Genomic DNA, 18,230 nt, shown 5'->3' with positions numbered 1-18,230 from the left:
AAGACGTTTCAAGCTCCAGAGGCTAAGAGAGTGATCAGGTAACATGCAATTCCATTTTGCCTTTGGAGCTTCAGGAGTAAGGCAGGGACCATGGGCAACCTGGCCCAGCATGCCCCAGTTCTTTCTTTGAATGTCGGTGGAAGGAAACAATAGTAGCTTTGAGCAAAACCCACAGCGAAACACCTTCTCTTCCTAAGCAGAGCTTTGCTAGGCCTGACCCAAGGCTGTAGCTGCAGTTGAGGTTACTTGTCTCCCACATGCAGACAATCCAGCAACTTGGTTTCACAGTGGGAATGAAGGCACCCAGAAGACATGGATCTGTCTTGCAATTAAGGTTCCTGCTTCCATTATCCAATCCTGGACACTTTTTTTGTAATTTCATGACATGCATTTTTGCATTGGTTCTATTTATTCTGCGGGAATTCAGGTTTGCAAGGAAATATGTCTGCAATGACAGAATGACTGAAATACAGGTAGAAAGGAAAACCAGCAATTTCTATCTGCAGCATCCTGAATTTATTAAAGTAATAACCTGGTGGGACTTATAGCTATGAAAACACTAGAGAAAATTATATCCAGGTAAAAAAGGACAGATAATTAATACTAGCTCTTTTTTACTTTCATATTTTATCTGGTTTGCTACACTGGGAAAATTATTAAGTTCTTTACAAACACTTATTTTAAAATAATAGCACTGTATCACACATGGAAATAAATATACAATAACCAATGACACTATCATACAACCACTGTGATTAAAACTGCTGTACATGTAAAACTGGCGGTGAAGACTTTCAATCTTTAAGAAAAATACATTGATGAAAATGCCTAAGCTACCTGATTTCAGTGACAAATAGACGGCAGAAAATGTATTTTTAGTGAAGGTACAGGATCATCTTACATGGTCTGTAATTGTGTGAATTTCAAAGGCAATGGCATGTTGTAGACAGCAAGACAGAGATGGAGTTCTGCTACCGGAGGCAACCCTATGCCACTGAATACATTAGACGTCTAAGACTCAATTTATTCAAACTGGGTGAACAGATACTATAAGGCATAAACGTAGTCTTACCTCCAGATAGCATTGAGGTGTGTGCAGACACAGGCCTTGTGCACAGAGATGATTCACACCTGCCATAATTTATTATGGAGTAAAAGTCCCCTTCTCGGCAAGATCTCTGGATTTTCTCCACTGTCCATTTACATTCTGTGACATTGCCAGTGGGAGGTTCTGAGGTTTCATACTTCAAGTTTTCCAAAGGATTAATGTTCTCCTGAATGCTCCTTTTATTTCTGCAAATGAACTCTGCTGAGAAATGCCCTGTATTAAGACAGCATCTACAATTAGCACATCTGCCCTGTGTCGAAGGCCATGCTCCAGAGATTTTCTGAGGTCTGCAGATACCAGAGGATGTCATGAGATAAACTCTCCAGCCCTTCCAGGATGACAGCAAACACAACAGAAGAGCAGCATGGCCCTTAGGGAAAGTCTGACTCTTTGACAATTGGAACTGGTGGGGCTTTATGATCTATTGGTTTATAAATAAAATGGAAATCTTTCTTGATTTCACTCTTCAGCAGGGAGGCTTTGATATGGTGAGGAAGGGCGTCTTTGTCCAGCTGCAGCCACTGGTCATCAACATAAACAAAGAGTCCATAATCCTTGGGATGGGAGACTTCAAACTTTTCAGCACACTGCTGGCTCAGCTGCTCAGCTGTGGTGTCGTTCCGGGAAGCAAGTGTCCTTGACTGAGCACCGATTTCCAGAAAGGAAACAGAGATGAAGTCCTGAAGAGATACATGAGGATAGATCTTGCAGTTAGCACAGTGACTTGGGACTGAAGGAGGCAGAATTCAGCCCAAAACTCTAGCTGATTAGAGCTCCTAAATGCTCCCAAATATCCTCCAGTCTCCTCTAATGCCCCAGTTATTCTCTCTTCTGTCCCCTCTGATAAACAACCTCTCAATCAGCAAATACTTAAACTAACAAATAATGAAATAATTAGCCCTATAAAGACACGTAAGTGAAAGCTTTTTTGTGATTTTAAGGAGCAGTCTGCAGCAGTTCCTTCTCCCACCTTTCTACAGCTCCTGAAGAAATAGGGTGCAAAGTAGTAAGACCAGAGTAACAAGCCAAAACCTCAGAGATCTGGCCTGAAAACCCCGTCTCACAGTAACAGGAAAGGACTAGCAGTGTGGCGACCTTTGCAACTCCATCACCCAAACAGCATCTTGAGAGCGTGTCCTCCAAACTTCCTTCCCTCAGTAAGGAAACAAGAAGTTATGTTGTTATGCTGAGGAGGCTGATTTACTTGTATCCCGTTTCAGGCCGTAACAACTGTTGGGACAACTTTCCTCCTGCCAAACTCGTGAGGAACAGAATATAGAGAGCTTTTGGTCACGGTGGAACCTGTGTGTTTAATTTGTATCTGTGAAGGTCAAAAAAATTTCCAGGAATTTTGGTGTATCTCTGCAGATGATTAAGGCAGCCAGAGGGATGTGCAGGGGCACATCAGCAAGCTGTTTACCTCTGCCAGGATGGGCTCACGTGTCTCTGATGTTACCTCTCACTCAAAGGAACAAAAACCCTGCCTTAATGTTGCTGGAGGTGGTGGGAATCTTCTGGGGAAGCATTCACAATTTTCAGTTTTGCATTGTGAAGGCTTTACAGAACCTGAGACGTAGCCTTTGCTGCCTCCCTGTGGGTGTCAATTTGATCAAAGGACGTGGGGCTGACAGGGCACCCCAGTCCTGGAGCCAGCCTCATCATGGCTGGAGGCCCCAAACACCCATCTCTCCTGGGACCCTCTCCCTCTGGTGCGTGGGGAGGTCTTCACCAGGCCACACACAGCATGGGCTTCAAAGCTAACCTGACATTATTTGGTCTTCCCTGCTGCCAGACAGGTAAAGCCAGACTCTGGAAGATGCTCATCTGACCGGCCCTCCAGACGTCTCAGGTCCTCCTACATCTTTCTGCCATCTAGGAACCACCCCCACATAGCCTGCTCACATCTCAGCTTAGCTCATTAAGATACCCCCTTGTAGTACCTAAAGGGGGCCTACCAGAAGGCCAGAGAGGGACTTTTTACAAGGGCATGCAGTGATAGGACAAAGGGTAATAATGGCTTTAAGCTGAGAAAGGGTAGAATTAGATTAGATATTAGAAAGAAATTCTTTACTTCAGTGAGGGCGGTGAGGCACTGGCACAGGCTGCCCAGAGCAGCTGTGGATGCCCCATCCGTGGCAGTGTTCAAGGCCAGGCTGAATGGGGCTTTGAGCAACCTGGTCTAGTGGCAGGTGTCCCTGCCTGTGGCAGGGGTTTGGAACTAGATGACCTTTAAGGTTCCTTCCAACCCAAACCATTCTATGACTCTGTGATTCCCCCAGCCCCTAAGGGTGATGCAGGAGAAGGGCTCCCTGCCTCCCCACCACAGCTCTCCACATGTGAAGGCCTCTAGCGTACCTCCTTCAAGAAAGCACAACAAAATCACTCTGCAGTCATATTTAAAATTATACTGTTGTGAGAGTACTTCAAGATTTCAAAATGCATTTTGTTAAGTATTATATATTTCAAATGAGGTGTGTTTTTTAAAATTTAGAAATCTTGCACTGTATGTATGTACTCTTGTTTTTTAATAGTGATTTGGGTTACCTTAAAAAAATAATTATCATATTAAAACTTAGTATAGTGAGAGCATGTTCATCTTCCAGGCTTTTTCCCTAGAAAATAACGTCAGCTACCTGCACTGATGAGCGGGAAGCCCGCGCCTTGTTCAGTGTCCTCCGTCGCTCCCAGCGGTGAATGGAGTCCTGCACCTCCATGCTCAGCTGCCGTGTGACAGTGATTTTGTCGTAGTTCTTGATGTGCTCCAGTGCCCCATAGGTGGTGGTTAAATAATAGGAGCCTGCAAAAGAAGGTGGTCTTGTATAAACATCACACCAGCACAGGCCATCCATTTCCAATTCCATCCTGACTGCTTGTGCCCGTGCAGTGGCAGTTGTCTAACACTCGCACTATCTGGGCCTCGCTGCAGGGAGTTGCAGGGGTGTCTGATGTTAACCCAAGAGAAGGAACACCTAACAGCCAGCATCCTCCACCTCCTTCTGCTTCACAGCAATGTCACTGCCCAGACTGCTGAGGCTGTAGGTGCCCTAGGAGGAAACAGAGACTGAAGGTAAATGAGTACAAAAGCAGGTCTCACAAACAAACCCAAACCAACGCCTTTGACCACAGATGGTTTGGTTTTGGGGGCACGGCCATCATTGTGTTGTGCTTAACAAGGCCAGTACAACAAGTAAGTAATCTGGGCTCCTGAGCATTCCCCATAATGCAGGGGGAAAGTAACAATCATAGTGAGCGCTCTGTAGGAAAAGTATAAGGCCTGGATTCAGCCCCTCTAATGTTTAGGTCCCCTGTGGGCTCAGCATTGTTGCAGGATGTCTCAGACCTGTAAGGACAAGTTACCCTGTAGTCCCTCCATCTCTATCAACTAGACAGGGAGCCCAGCTGCTTGGCTGAGAGTAATTCCCGGACTGTTCAGAGTTGCTGGGTAAATCTTGCTAAAACAGAGAAACCGGGGACAAAGCAGGAAAAGCCCACAGCCAGCCCTTTTCCTTCAGAAACTCCCTGACTGCTGCTGCAACAAGTAACCAGCTCCAGCAGCCAGGGAAGCTCATGATAAGCACAGGGTTCGTCAGCAAAGCAGGAGGTAAGCCCTGGTATGAGGACAGGGTTAACATGAGGAGGGGGCTGCCCAGGCTGCATGGCACCCCAGCACCGCTCACCCGCAGCGCTGGCTCTGCCGGCTGCCCCGGGGCTCAGCCCGGGCTCTCCTGCGAGAGGGCAGCGGGCAGCTGCTGGAGCAGCCCCGCGGCGTCCCGGGGGCAGCGAGGGTGGGGACGCGTCCCCCGGGCCCCCAGGCGACAGCGCGCCGGGCTGAAGCGGTGCGAGCGGCCGCCCCGGGCCCGCACGGCGCCCCCCGCGGCTGCCTCGGCCCGGCCCGGGCCGGCCCAGCGCTGGCTCGCCCGGCGGCGCGGCGGGGGTGCCGGCCGGTGAGGGGCCCCACGGCGGCCGCTGCCGCGGGGTGGCACTGCCACACCACTAACGGCGCCGCGCCGCCCCGGCCAGCCCCGCAGCCACCGCGGCGGGCCGCTTCGGCGGGGGCGGGCAGGAAGGGCGGCCTTTGCAGAGCACCGTCAGAGTTTGGCGGGGGAGAGGAGAGACAAGTCGCTGCCATCTTACTGTCTGTACTCGGGTGGATCCGATGAGGAGCGTCCCACAGCTGTGTGGGCCTGCACACACCCAGAACACCACTTCTGTGTTGTCTCCCACGACATGCTGCCCGATAACAGGTTTGCCAGTGCCACTTTCCCTGTCTTAAACATAGTTACTGCCTTCCCCTGTCTGTCATTCCTCCTGTTCTGACCAGGATGGGACCTGCAGCCTGGTGTAGCCCTTCCCTCATAATTCAGGGAGGAAGATCTCCTAGCCCCCTATGACATATTCTTTAAGGATTAATTTTTCTTCCACTTTCCAGTATCTTATTTCCACACAGTCATTCCCCATCTTCTATCCTTGCCTTTGCCCCAGTAATCCACATCACTGTTGTTATAAAATTAAAAGTAAAGTTTTAATTTGCAGGCCAGATTTAAATGATTTTGTGTATTGACCTCACATAACTTCACAGTTTCCTCACTTCTGCTTTCCTTTTTTCCCTTGTATCTCAATGCCTGAATCACCTTTTGCCATTTAACTTTGAAAGGCCTAACTCAAGTTAACTTTTGCCACTTCCTGTTCCAGCCCTGCACTTTGCAATCTCAGAGATGTCTTCATTGAAGTGTTCTTTTTTTTTTTTTTTTTTTTTTCTTTTTTTTCCATTCCCTGTATCCCCAGTTACTCCTAGTCTCCTTTCTGATGTGATTATTTCAGCCAGTTCGATCTGGAACTGCCTCACTTAATTTTTCCCCTTTGCCTGGAGGGCACATCTCACACAGTCTTTGCATCTTTGACTTAAGAGAACTTTCAGCCAGCTTTGCCTTTGATACCCTGAGCTCCCCAACCCCGCTGACTTCAGTAACCCGCCTGGTAGTGTGCCCTTTTGAAAGGAAGAACCTGTGGGAAGCCTAGTTACCAAAACCAGCTTAGTTATGTCAGCAAAATGCTTTCCTTAGGCTAACATTTTTTCTGCTAACAATTCTTTTCAGCAGAAAAATCAGCCAGTGCAGAAAGCCCTAACTAATACGATTGCATTGCTGCTGCTCATTCTGTTAGTAATTTTGCCCACTTCTGCACTGTGCGGGGATGACATGCTCTTTGTTACAGACCTATACCTCCATTTAATATAAATTAAATTTGTCTGCTGTTGCTCATCCAGAGCCCCCTTCTAGAACCTCAGTACTTATAAAGTCTAAAATAAACCCATTTTATTGGTTTGGTGACTACCTGGTGATAAATGATCTGTTTTCCCCCCGTCACTGTTAGTACCATTTGCTTCCCAAGCGGTAACTAAAGGCCCACAGTTCCCTGGCATATTTATCCCTGTAATAGAAGAGGTCTTTATTCACATCCAAACTCCATATTCCTCTCCAATGTGACTCTCCTTTCTTTGCCTTGCTATGATACTCAGCCAGAGAACACTGTCGAAGGGGTCACTCAAATTTAGGAGTAGAGTGGCCATGAGAATGATATATGGCTCTAGGCATATGATGCAGTTGAAGAAACGTGTTCTTTTCTCACTGGAATAAATAAAAAGTGTCCACACAATGGACTGCAGCAGCAGTTTAATTTTAGGAGAACACCTTTTAACTTTTCAGCCTTTGGGCCAAGGAAACTAGATCCCTCTGCTCTAGGTTAGTAGTCAAGCAACTCAGTTCTCATTTGTCATAGAATCAGACCTGTAGAATGGTTTGAGTTGGAAGGAACCTCAAAGATCATCTAGTTCCAACCCCCTGGCCATGGGCAGGGACACCTTCCACTAGACCAGGTTGCTCAAAGCCCCATCCAGCCTGGCCTTGAACACTGCAGGGATGGGGCATCCACAGCTTCTCTGGGCAGCCTGTGCCAGTGTCTTGCCACCCTCACAGTAAAGAATTTCTTTCTAATATCTAATCTAAATTTACCCTCTTTTAGTTTAAAATCATTCCCCCTTGTCCTATCGCTACAGGCCCTACTGAAAAGTCTGTCCTCATCTTTCTTATAAGCCCCCTTTAGGTGTTGAAAGGCTGCTATAAGAGCCTTCTCTTTTCCAGGCTGAGTAACCCCAACTCTCTCAGCCTTTTATGCTGGGTCCCTGCCTTTCTAGCTGGTGTCTAATGGCACTGCACTGCTAAAAACAGTTAAAAGTGTTTGACAATAATTTTAAAGCCTCAGATTTATAAAAGCTTGGCCAAAGTTTATCCACAAAGCCTAGCCAGAGCCTTGCCACCTCACTTTCACAAACACTGTAGCAAGGTAAATAATGATCTCCAAAGCGAATATCCCCAGAGCAGATACTGTACTCCTCCTACCTTCCCCTAGCTGCAGAGCAGGGTCCATGAGCTCCATCATATACTCCACATTCAGAAGGACGTCAGCCAAATTGCTGCGGGCCAACACATACATGAGCACAGGCAGGAAGTCATCTGCACCGTAGGGCTTCCCTGAGCAAAGAGAAACACAGAGTGGTCCCAATAAACTTACTACAAAGACACGTTCCCAAACAACAATGACAGCTTCTCAGCCAGCATGTCCTTTGCAGACTTTAGTTTACACTATCTGAAGAGTTAAAGCTTGAAAGCATCAGCAAAGAAAAATGCTGACAAAGGGAAAGCTAGTTCACTTTAAAAGTAAGTAAACTTGCTTCAAGCCCAAAATAAGAGCTAGAAAATTTTCAGTGAGTTCCATTTCTGCCATTCTTTATTAACTGGGGAAAAAGAAACTTAAACTTCATGGATCACAGACAAATGACAATCCTGGAAAAGTGTAAAGGCTGCCAGCTCAGCCCTCTGATTTGACACTGCCATCAAGACTGCAATCCAGGTTTGCAGTGTTAGCAGTGAAGTTGTCTACATGCATTAGGGATATTTATTCTCTTAGGTTTGCTGTATATGTGGGACCAAAGAACAGAAAATAGAATAGTGGGTTTTCGGACTGAGGATTTCCTTCAGAAGGCAAAATATCACACTCCATGTTCCTAATTAAAACAGTCTCCCAAAAGCTAGGATTTTAAGAGGAAGCATCTTTCCAGCCATGGTGTCTAAGAAAACAAAAAGCCTTTCACATTGTACTTAGACTAGTTTTTGGCCTTGGTGTGCAGCAAGTGCTACAGGAACAGCTGCTCATGGGCTCAAAATTTCCTGTGTTTAAAACATCCTTATCAACAAAATCAACAAAGTGATCTTATATGTAAGCTGTAAGAGCTCTTTGGGATCTCCGAGGACAAAAAAGCATACATAGTTAACAGTCACTATTATAAATAACTACTACTTAAAATAGAATCCAAACTGAAGCTTCGCAAAGGGTTACTTTTCTTATTTGAAAGATGCTTTCACTTTCCACCAACATCTCATAAGTTCATCATGGAACCCATAATAACAAGTTGCTTTACAGACCTATCTTCCCAACATTCCGAGCTGACCATTACTCTTAACCTAAGACCAGATTGCTTTCATTCTGCATGTCCTCCCTTAGACTGTGGGCAGTTTTTCCTCATCTGAGCACTTCCATGTGTTGGTTCCATGGGCCATGTGTATCGTTTCACGGGCCATGTGTGTCTCACTTGTAAAGAATCAAAGCTATCCTGGATGTAGCTTTGGTGAAATTATGCCCTAGCCATTTCTGGCCCATAGTCCACATGGTTTTCCATGGTAGGGCACAAATTCCTATTTCTCAAATGTTCCCACTTACTTATTTCAAGTCTTTGCCATGAGTCAGCTTTCCTTTTTTGTCATCATAGCTGATACAGATTCTGCACTGGCAAAGAAAGATATTCTTCTGAAGCCTCAAATAAACATGATCTTAGCCCCTGATTTTAAAAAAAATATAATAGATGTGGCTTTAAAGTAAACCCAGTAATATCTAGTGAACAGAAAGTTGATTCAGTTAAAACAAACTGTTGGAAGATGACAGACCGTCAGGGCTGTAACTCTGTCTAACAGTCCCCACATGCTGCAACAAAGACAATTTATTTAATGAAAGCTGGATTAACGCTTTCAATTCTGTTTGCTTTATTATGGTTGCCTTTACTTAAATGATACAGCCTTAGGTCTTCAACCAAACTATAAAAGGACTTTATGGTTTCATTAACAGCTGGATGGACATTTTGTTTGTCTGTTGTTGCCTTGGCTTATGCCTCTGTGAAAGCTTCAGCTCTGTGAAAGATCTAATTCATTACTGTCATATATATTAACACAAGCAGCTTAGTATTACAGCTATTTAATATTGTCTAGCAAAACTAAGACATGGAAATGTACTAGAAAAACTGCACAGAGAAAAGCCCTGTTCTCCTTTTGACCTGAGTAAATCAGATGCCAACAGAGTTAGCTCTGCATAAAACTAAAGGAAGATGAAGTACCAAAGAGTTTGCTAGGCTCACTTACTACCCTTCTTTAAAAACTTTTTCTTTATGATGTTGTAGTTACTGACCAGTGGCATGGACTGGGTGCTTCTGATTTACTGAAGGCCAAGGGATTTCCAGTGCAACACCAATAGCAGAATTTTCTCTTCCCTACCACTTCTTTTTCATGACCAATCCATGTTGTGTCTGCTAGGGCATCCAAGGAAGTTGCTACTTCACAACACGAATTCCTATTGACTGGAAAAAAAATGCTGTTTTGTTTTTGTTTTTGTTTTTGTTTTTAAATAAAATGTCACCAAAAGAGATCACCAAACAGATAATGGACTGACCAACCAATGCAGAGTGGAAACATCAACTTGGAACTAAACAGTTCCATGGCCCCAGCCATCAACTTCTAGTGTCAACTGAAATGAAAGTTAAGAGGATTCTTTTCAAGAACTAGAGAATCTCTCTATTTCTTTTTTATTATCTGAGAAGTGGTTGTATGTACAAGCAGGCACTGAGTCAATTATTTTTCACTGCTATCTCATTTCTCTAAGCTGATTTAGCTGCTCTGCCCACCAGCCCTTTTTATAAAACTTTCTCAACTTCAAGATTTCATAGAAATATTATTGGACTTCCAGATGTTTATATGGCTTAAATGCAAAAATCTGGTATACAGTTTCTTTTTGATCAATAAACTCAGAGCAGGGATGTCTGACTGCAATAATGGAAAGAGTACTCATTCTCCATATTCTGTATGCTCATAACCTGCATAAATTACTAGACATCATTTTAATCCACTTGTGGGAATATGAAGCCTAATTCTTAAATACCCACGTCTGTAGCTAAAGCTGAAGTCAGCAGGAGCTGTAGGTGTCAACAAGAGAAAAGCAAAGCTAATCATCAAGGATCTGTGTGTTGCCACAAACTTCCCGTGTTGCCTAGGGCAGGTCAGGCATGGCATATTGTGCCTGCTCCTTGTAGGCATCGCAACAGCTTCTCCCCACCGACTGCACATGGAGCCAAAGGATAGGTGCCTTAGAGGGCGGAACTCTGAACCTCCCCTTGTTCTCCTTGCCTTGGATTAACAGCCGGCACAGGGACTAACTTAGACCTGTACAGCCATCAGACCACGTATGGCCCTGAGATGCCCGTATCTCAATCCATCCATGGGGATAATAGGTGCTGTCAGCAACTCAAATATGACCAAGAGGCACAAAGATACATGAAAAAGTGCCTGTGAACCAAGACACCTGAGGTTGGTGCTGCTTAGCACCCTGCAACACACATGCTCCCTGTGCCATGAAAGGCAGCAGGGCACTAACCAGTATCCATCTGGGAGCTGCAGCACGGATGTTCTCTGCAGGCTGCTACCTCCTCAGCTCCACTTTCAATCTGGGCCAGAGCCAAGTTCCCCAACTTGCATTTCTAGCTCCATCTGTGGTCTCTCACAGAGAGGTCTATTTGCAGCTGATGGAGTTAAATCTAGCTCTGACCCTGCCAGTGGTCTCAGTGACACTGGGACTGAGCTTGCTTGTTCAAGGTGGTATTGTCTTACTCCAGATATGACTTGCTTGCTTTATTTCCCCTTCTTCCCTGCAGGATCAGGAAACATTTATTTCATAAATATCTATAAGAAGCTTAAAATAAGCCTTCTCTTCTGCCACAAACTCATCCTGTTATGTTTATAGTGAAGCAAATACAACGTCAGCTCCTGGCTGGAATACAGCACTTGAATAGATGGTTATTAATTAAATACATGATTTAAAGCAACTGGAATTTTGCCCAAGCCCCCATAAAGAAATTACAGCCTATTTTAACACATTCATACATGTCTTTTCCCTCCATGTATATTCTGACAATCAGCAGACAGTGATGATGCTCTGCACCTTGCTGTAATATTTTAGAACCACTGGCATGATGACTAGCAGCAGCTTACCAGGGAATACGAATTTTAGCCTCATTTTATAGCTGGGAAAGCTGAGGTACAGAAAGGTTAAATGAGATCTGTTCAAGATCGTAAGAAAAGATTGTTACCATTCTTCCACTCACCAGCATTTTGCTGTCTCTTGTCTATCCCATACTACTTCAGCAAGGTTTGATTTATGGTATAGTTGAATTAAGAGAGTTAATACATGCAGGCAGCATGAATCCACTTAAAAAGAATATGTTTTTCAGATCAGAAGAATTAGTTCAAATTTTTCAAGGGGAACAGACTCTTTAATGCAAATGTAGACATTGTGCTAGCCAGAAAAAACATAACCTCTAGTCCATCAGCCTTCATTAATAGCAACTTAATACAAATATCCTCTTCCTAAAGACAACAAAGTGAAGGTGTTATGTATAGCTTTATTTTCCTTCTCAGAAGTGAGATGTGATAATGAGCAGTGTGGTGGCATTGCTCTGACATAGTTTTAGAGCTTCTAGTATCGGTCCTACACTGGCTGCTGAAGTTTGAGGCTAGTGGCCTTTTCACAAGCTCAGCTACCCCACTGAAGATACACTGCTGCATGTCCACGCCTTTGTCTAGTGCGCAGCCATACAGGAATGCATCAGGGCAACTAATATCCAGCTGCTCAATCCTACAGGGGATGGCAAACTTCATTCTAAAAGTTAAGGACTAGAAATATTCCAACGAAATATGTGTCCTACCCATCCTCTTTTTCCAAAAGCAGACTGTGCATTAGCCATGTGGAACTATGCAATAGGAATTATTAAATCAGATGTTTTAGAGCCAGTCACCTAGCCAACTCCATCACTAGTACAAAACTGGTTTTGAACCATATACTCCAGCTCTGTGCAGTTCAAAGATACTCAAACAATGAAGCTTCATAACCTTAGGTAGTCCACAAGTTAAAAATGTTGCAGTAAGAAAATTGTTCCCCTGTTCATTCATCTTGAATCTCCTCAGAAAGCAGTCTCCCCATCTTTCAAAGTTCCAGCTTAAGCTTTGACCCTTTCCGTGCCTGATCTTTCCCACTCATGGACTGATCAGGTTTTGCGTGTTTGTCTCACACAGTATTTCTTCATAAACCAATGCCTACTGCTCCTCTATTTTTGCTTTTCCATCAGTTCTCTTCCACAGAGTGGTAGCTCCCAGGTAGCACAAGGGTGGGTGCTCCAGGCTTACCACTGCCAGTATACACCACACATTGCAGATTTGCATCTTGTTTATCACTCCACAAGTGTCGCTTGTGGTTTTGATAGAGCAAAAAGCAGATCCTCATTCTACTGCTACCACGCAATATACCTTTGACATTTTGTCTGAGTAAAGGTATTTCTGAAAGATAAATAATTAGTAGGTTGTTTCTACATAAGATTACAGTTCCTCTGTATAAATCAGCTATGTGCCTGACTCTCTCTGTGGTATTTGGGCATGCCTTCCAAATGCAGGTGCAGTCAGAGAAGTGGGAGCTTATAGCTCCCCATGAGTCCTGCCTCTTACTTTTTCTAATGCGCAGATGAAAAAATGCCACAAAAAAATGCCAGCCAGTTTGTGAGGGGTGGATTGGATTTCCAGACTCTTCTTTTTAATTCTTTTAATGCTTGTTATTCGTACTAACTACTCCTAGTATCTTTAGCAGTCAGGTTACATATTTTTAGATCATAGGTTACATTCTTGGAGGCATATGTTGCTGTTATTTAAGTTTGTGCAGAACTTGGAAAAGCTCACTGAGACACCACCATGGTATAATAATTGTCCCTTTGGGGAGGATTCACTTACTAATACCACTACCTACACTCTACATGTGAACGTCTGAACCAGTACCCCTAAACTCCTTTTATAGCCAATGATGGACTAATCAATATCGTCAGCGGAGTTTGTCATGAGTCATCTCACCCTAAAGCAGACACCTACATCTAGCCAGATGAATCAACTGAACTCCAGTGAGTAAGTCTCCATTGTCTATAATGAGAAGCCAGACATGTTACCCATCTGTGGCCACCTACAACTACATGTAGCTGTAATGAGTCCTACTTCACCATAGACTTATATCTTAGAGTTGTACTCAGCGGTCTGTTGGGAGAAAGGTGTATTGACAAAGATTGTGAAGTTGCCTTCCTGATTCTTTGTGATGAATCAGATTCAAAAGTTGATTGCCTTCAACTTGAGGGATAAATGTTAGTTCAAGCCAGCTGAGGATCTGACCCATTCAGTTCATAGTCATGTATCAGGGACTTCAACCACAGTGAATTTTTCAGGCAGATTTTTTCATGTAGTATGAATTTCAATCAAACCAAAGAACTCCTTTCTTAAAATAGCTTGATATACCTTCAGTCAGTCAGTCAAGGCTGACTTCAAAGTTTCATGACTCTTGCAGCAGTGCAGAGGTGGGCACTAGCACAGACACAGATGTTCCTGAGTAAGCCTATCCCTAGTTTTAAAGAAAACTTCGTACCTGTTGGGACACCCTGGCCAAACCTGGACTGCTGTACATGGGTCTCAAAATGTTAAAAAACTTGTGTTCCCATACAGGTCTGAAAAAAAGGGGTGCTTGATTTGGTGGTATTTGCACTTTGCTTTGAGATGAAACCCTGTTCTCTGGTCAGCTCATCCTACGGTCAGCAAAGCGAATAAAGACCTGGCCTGAGCTGCCAAACTGCAAATTAAACCAGGCAACATAAGTAATTACCATGTGACAGGTAGACTGATTTTGGTCCTGCAGCAGAAGGAATTATTAGCTTTGTGTTCCAGCTGCTCTGATCTTGGAAGAAGAGGGAACTTTCTAATTCAGCAGCGAGTAAAAGGAGCTAAAAGAAGAACAGACTACTGCACAGGAAGCCGAGCATGGCCTCTGCTCTTCCTGTGTTAAAAGCACTGTGCTGCCTCAGGGCTGGCTGAAAGCAGATGGGGCCCTGGGTTGCTGCTTTCCAGGGCAGAGAGCAGGAGGAGAATTCCTACTCGCTGAAATCTGGTCTGAGCAGCCCACAGCTGGGAATTCCCTGTCAGAAAAACTTTTGAGTTTGCAGAATGTTTGTCTTTGCCAGGTGGAAAGTCAAAGTGATCTGGGATCAGTTAATTTTGTTGAAGAGGTTTCACATTTTTCACTTCTAAGTGGGTCTACAGGATGTTGCATTCAATCTCTCCAGGTCCACTGTCTTCCAGGAGTTAGATTGTAGCATTCACCCCCCCCTTAACCTCCTTTTCTGGTCTGAATTCACTGGGGTACATTTCCTTAATTCCAGGCCAGTTTTCTTCTGACCAGCTCCTAATTTGCATTACTGATCATATATATAGGAGAGGGAACTGAATGCACAGGAATGAAGTCAGCTTTTGACCTACACCCTGCCTGCAGTAGTACTCAACATGAGAAAACAGCAGAGCTGGCCAAAATGCTTTGGTTAGCATAGCATACCACAACAAAATCCTCTGATTTCATGAATGTCAACCTTTTAAGACATGTAGGGGTTTTTGAGTTATTTCCCTGACTCTTAATTTCTATTACATAAAATGACACAACGGCATTTCCTGCAACCAAGAAATTCCAGCCCTGAGCTGAGGTGTGACAGACAGGTAAGACACCACCAGCATTGGAAGGAGATTGTGTCTTCTATGTGTTTTTTAAGGGGGCATGCAAGTCTTTGATCTATACCAAATTTACTCTCGAACTTAACATAATTGTTTTAACAAAGTTACCACAAATTCCCCTATATGTGTCCAAATCTTCTCATAATACCTGTAGACAGTGAGAGGTACTATCTGCCTTCCGCTTAGGCTTAGTGCTGGGGTGGCTTCTTGCTCTGCTGTTAACATGTTTAGGTTGGTCATTGAACCTTGCTGCATACTGTCCAAGGGATGACCCTGAGATGAGGCTCAGAAGGGACAGAATTCCTGCATGACTACTCCAAGGCTGTTGTCAGTACAAAATAAAGCAGAACAGCTAAAAGCACCTTTGGAGATTCTGAGTTTATGAACAACCACAAGTTATTGCAAATTATTGTCTGGCTTCTCTCCAAATATATGCATGGCTGGTCATCAGCTCATCAGTATACAAAGAAAGCTCTTAAACTGGCAAGACAGATTCCTGAAGGAAGTGGCTTCCTGGTCTATCTTTAAAAATGCACTCTGTCTGCAGGCCAAGGGCCTAATGTGTGCATTTAGTGGTTGGCCTGAGGCCCAAGTTATATTTATACTCAGAGCACATACTTCCTCACATCATAGCGGCTTTTGGAATTTACTGAAGCATCAGTACTAGCATTCTGTGTGTCCTTCTCAATTTAGGCAAAACTTTGTAAAGGCCAAACCAAGAGACTTTTCCCAAAGAGCCATTCCTAGAATTTACCTTAAGTTGCTACAGGCTGGGTCGGAGCTCTGAGGGTTTATGGAGAAGTGTGTGAAGACCTGTGCAAAAAGAACATTACCCATAAACCAGCCACTTACAGATGTCTGTTTTCTGGAGTTATGGAGCTTAAAATTAACCAGGTAACATTTTATAGCTGTTATTAGTGTAGAGAATTTCACAGTCGCTAACCAGCCCCCATTCTGAACACAACCTGCAGACAGCTGATACCAAACACACTGACCATCACTGTTACCTCCAATCTGAATGTTACCACATCAACTGTACCATAAACACTGTTCCCTTAATACATGGAGAAGGACCAGTGAGGGACACCATTTCAGTAGGAGTGCTGTACCTGGGTTTCCCTGAGCCATAGAGTCATAGATGAGTTTGCAGGACTTCAGCAAGATGGCAATCTTCTTTTCTGGGGAGTAGGCCTTGTGCATGGTTGTGAACTTGTGAAGGATCTTTTCCAGCACAACAGTTTCAGGCACACTGGTCGTGACACCTAGGTCAGTGGTAGTTGTGTTTTGTATCACAAGTTGGTTCTCTTTTAGCTGCTGTAAAGATCCGTCTTTGTTGTGGATTTCTTTTAAGTAAGAATCAATGGCTTCTTTTAGAGGTTTCAGGACACATTTGTACAAAGCCGTCTCAGCAATCACTTCTGCATAGAGAAGGGAGAATACAAAAGTCCATGAGAGATAATTAACATATTAGTAGAAGTGCAAGTAAAACTCCTAAGAAAGCATGTGGTTGGTTATTCATGCACTACTGCATAGCTGTGAGCAGGGAACAGAAATTACATCCCAGAAAGTAAATGTTTCATTACCAAGTCCGGAAGTCCTGAATAGGCTCGAGATGAACATCAATGTGCAGTATCTGCCGCTGGAGCTGTAGGAGAGGTCCTGCTACCAGCAGCCTGTCTTTGCCTGACTCCTGGCTGACCAGCATGACACTGTCAGGCAGCAGGAAAGCTAACTCTGTGAAGAGATGAGGAACCTCACCTAACCGTGCTTCTTTTTACAGCCCTGCCCTTACAGACGTCCGTGTAGGATTCATCTCATGTCCCTTCCAACATATCTCTCAGACCTGTTTGAGATATTTGCTTTGGGATTAAATTAATTGCATCCTCAAAGTGCCCCTTTCTCTGCAGTGACTGAAGAGGGGCTGTAGCCACCAGCTCAGAGGCAGACACCAGCAGCAGGTCTGAAGTTTCTCACCCTTACCACTCAGGTGACTCTAATTTACTGATACTCAAGTCATCTCTTACACCACCTGTGGATGAGGAAATAGTCTGTGTGGGTTGAGAGTTTGCTTAATATTTAGCAGGAGGCAAAAGGAACCATGAGAGACTGTGAGAAAGTCTGTTGTGTGATTCCATGAAACCAGGGGCAGAGCTAGAGGGACTACAAGGGATCCTTTCGTCACCCCTGCACTGAGGCAAAAAGGTCAATGGCAAAAGAGTTCATTTGCTTAATCAGTGAGGAGTGAAACAGAGGGCAGTAACATTTATGTATACAAAATGCAACTATTTTAAAGAATCCAGAGAATCAGTCAGCCTGAAGCAGGGCAAATTCAAATGGCAAATCTTACGTGGTGGAAATCCCTGGCCTCCACAGGAGAAGACAGTCCTCCCTAGGCTGACTGGATCATATCATCCTGTTAAGGAACTGCCAGTGAACAGGGCTAGATCTAACCAGGTCTGTCTGTGTGAAGGTGGGGGGATCCTTGCACAGATGCAACTCTACCAAGCAGAAGAACATTTCTTTCTGCCTCCTCTCCACCTTCCCTAATCCAGACTCAAGACAGACTTCTCTGTGCTGACACCCCCCTCTGCCTTGAAGAAAGGGGTTATCGGGACAAAAATTGCAGGTGTTATATGAAGTGCATGAGAAGTGAAACTGTAGCTCCCCCCTCCTAGCTATGGCAAGGGGCTGGCAGCAGGTCTGTTCTGCTGCAGAGACTGCAGGATCAGGTGAAGCCTTCGCTGAGTGAGAAAGAAGTCATCAGGGCCTGCTGAGACTGACAGCTGAGTGCCTCTGGGTCCTGGCTCACCACTTAGCTGGGTCCCACCTAATACTGGAACTGCATGATCCACTGGAATCCCTGGTCACTTCTGTGGTTGGCCATGTTCTGTGTTGGGGGTCTTCCAGCTCCCAGCTTGCTTTAAGGCAACTTAGAGATCTCATAAATAGCTCTGCATGGGTTTTTGGTCCTCAAGAAACAGTTTTAAGTCAAGACTGTGTGAGTGCACGCATGCATACTTTTTCTGGCTGTATGGTTTTGAGTGGGATAAAAAATCCTACAGGCCAGTGCATTTCTTAGCAAGGAGGGAAGTAGCGCGTTACTCCCTCACAGAATACTGAAGGAGAAGCAACAAAACACTTCTAAACAGCCAGAAGTATTATTT

The 18,230-nt window shown here is 44.4% G+C and overlaps 1 protein-coding gene across 1 annotated transcript in view; it reads right to left on the bottom strand.

Moving 5' to 3' along the window:
- Positions 1-592: 592 nt before the first annotated feature.
- The window catches only part of LOC130152426 (ras and Rab interactor 3-like), a 175,191-nt gene continuing 157,553 nt past the window's right edge, over positions 593-18,230 (bottom strand). Inside the window, exons 24-27 of the mRNA XM_056345971.1 lie at positions 16,176-16,484; positions 7,507-7,638; positions 3,742-3,905; positions 593-1,788 (exon numbers count right to left, since the gene is read on the bottom strand). Of these exons, the coding sequence (XP_056201946.1) occupies positions 1,480-1,788; positions 3,742-3,905; positions 7,507-7,638; positions 16,176-16,484 (914 nt within the window). The 3' untranslated portion in view covers positions 593-1,479. The remainder of the gene's footprint in view (positions 1,789-3,741; positions 3,906-7,506; positions 7,639-16,175; positions 16,485-18,230) is intronic.

This window comes from Falco biarmicus, chromosome 7 (genome assembly GCF_023638135.1).
Source record: "Falco biarmicus isolate bFalBia1 chromosome 7, bFalBia1.pri, whole genome shotgun sequence".
NCBI classification, from domain to species: domain Eukaryota; kingdom Metazoa; phylum Chordata; class Aves; order Falconiformes; family Falconidae; genus Falco; species Falco biarmicus.
The sequence above is the reverse complement of the archived record's forward strand: the minus strand, read 5'-3'. Positions and strand labels throughout refer to the sequence as shown.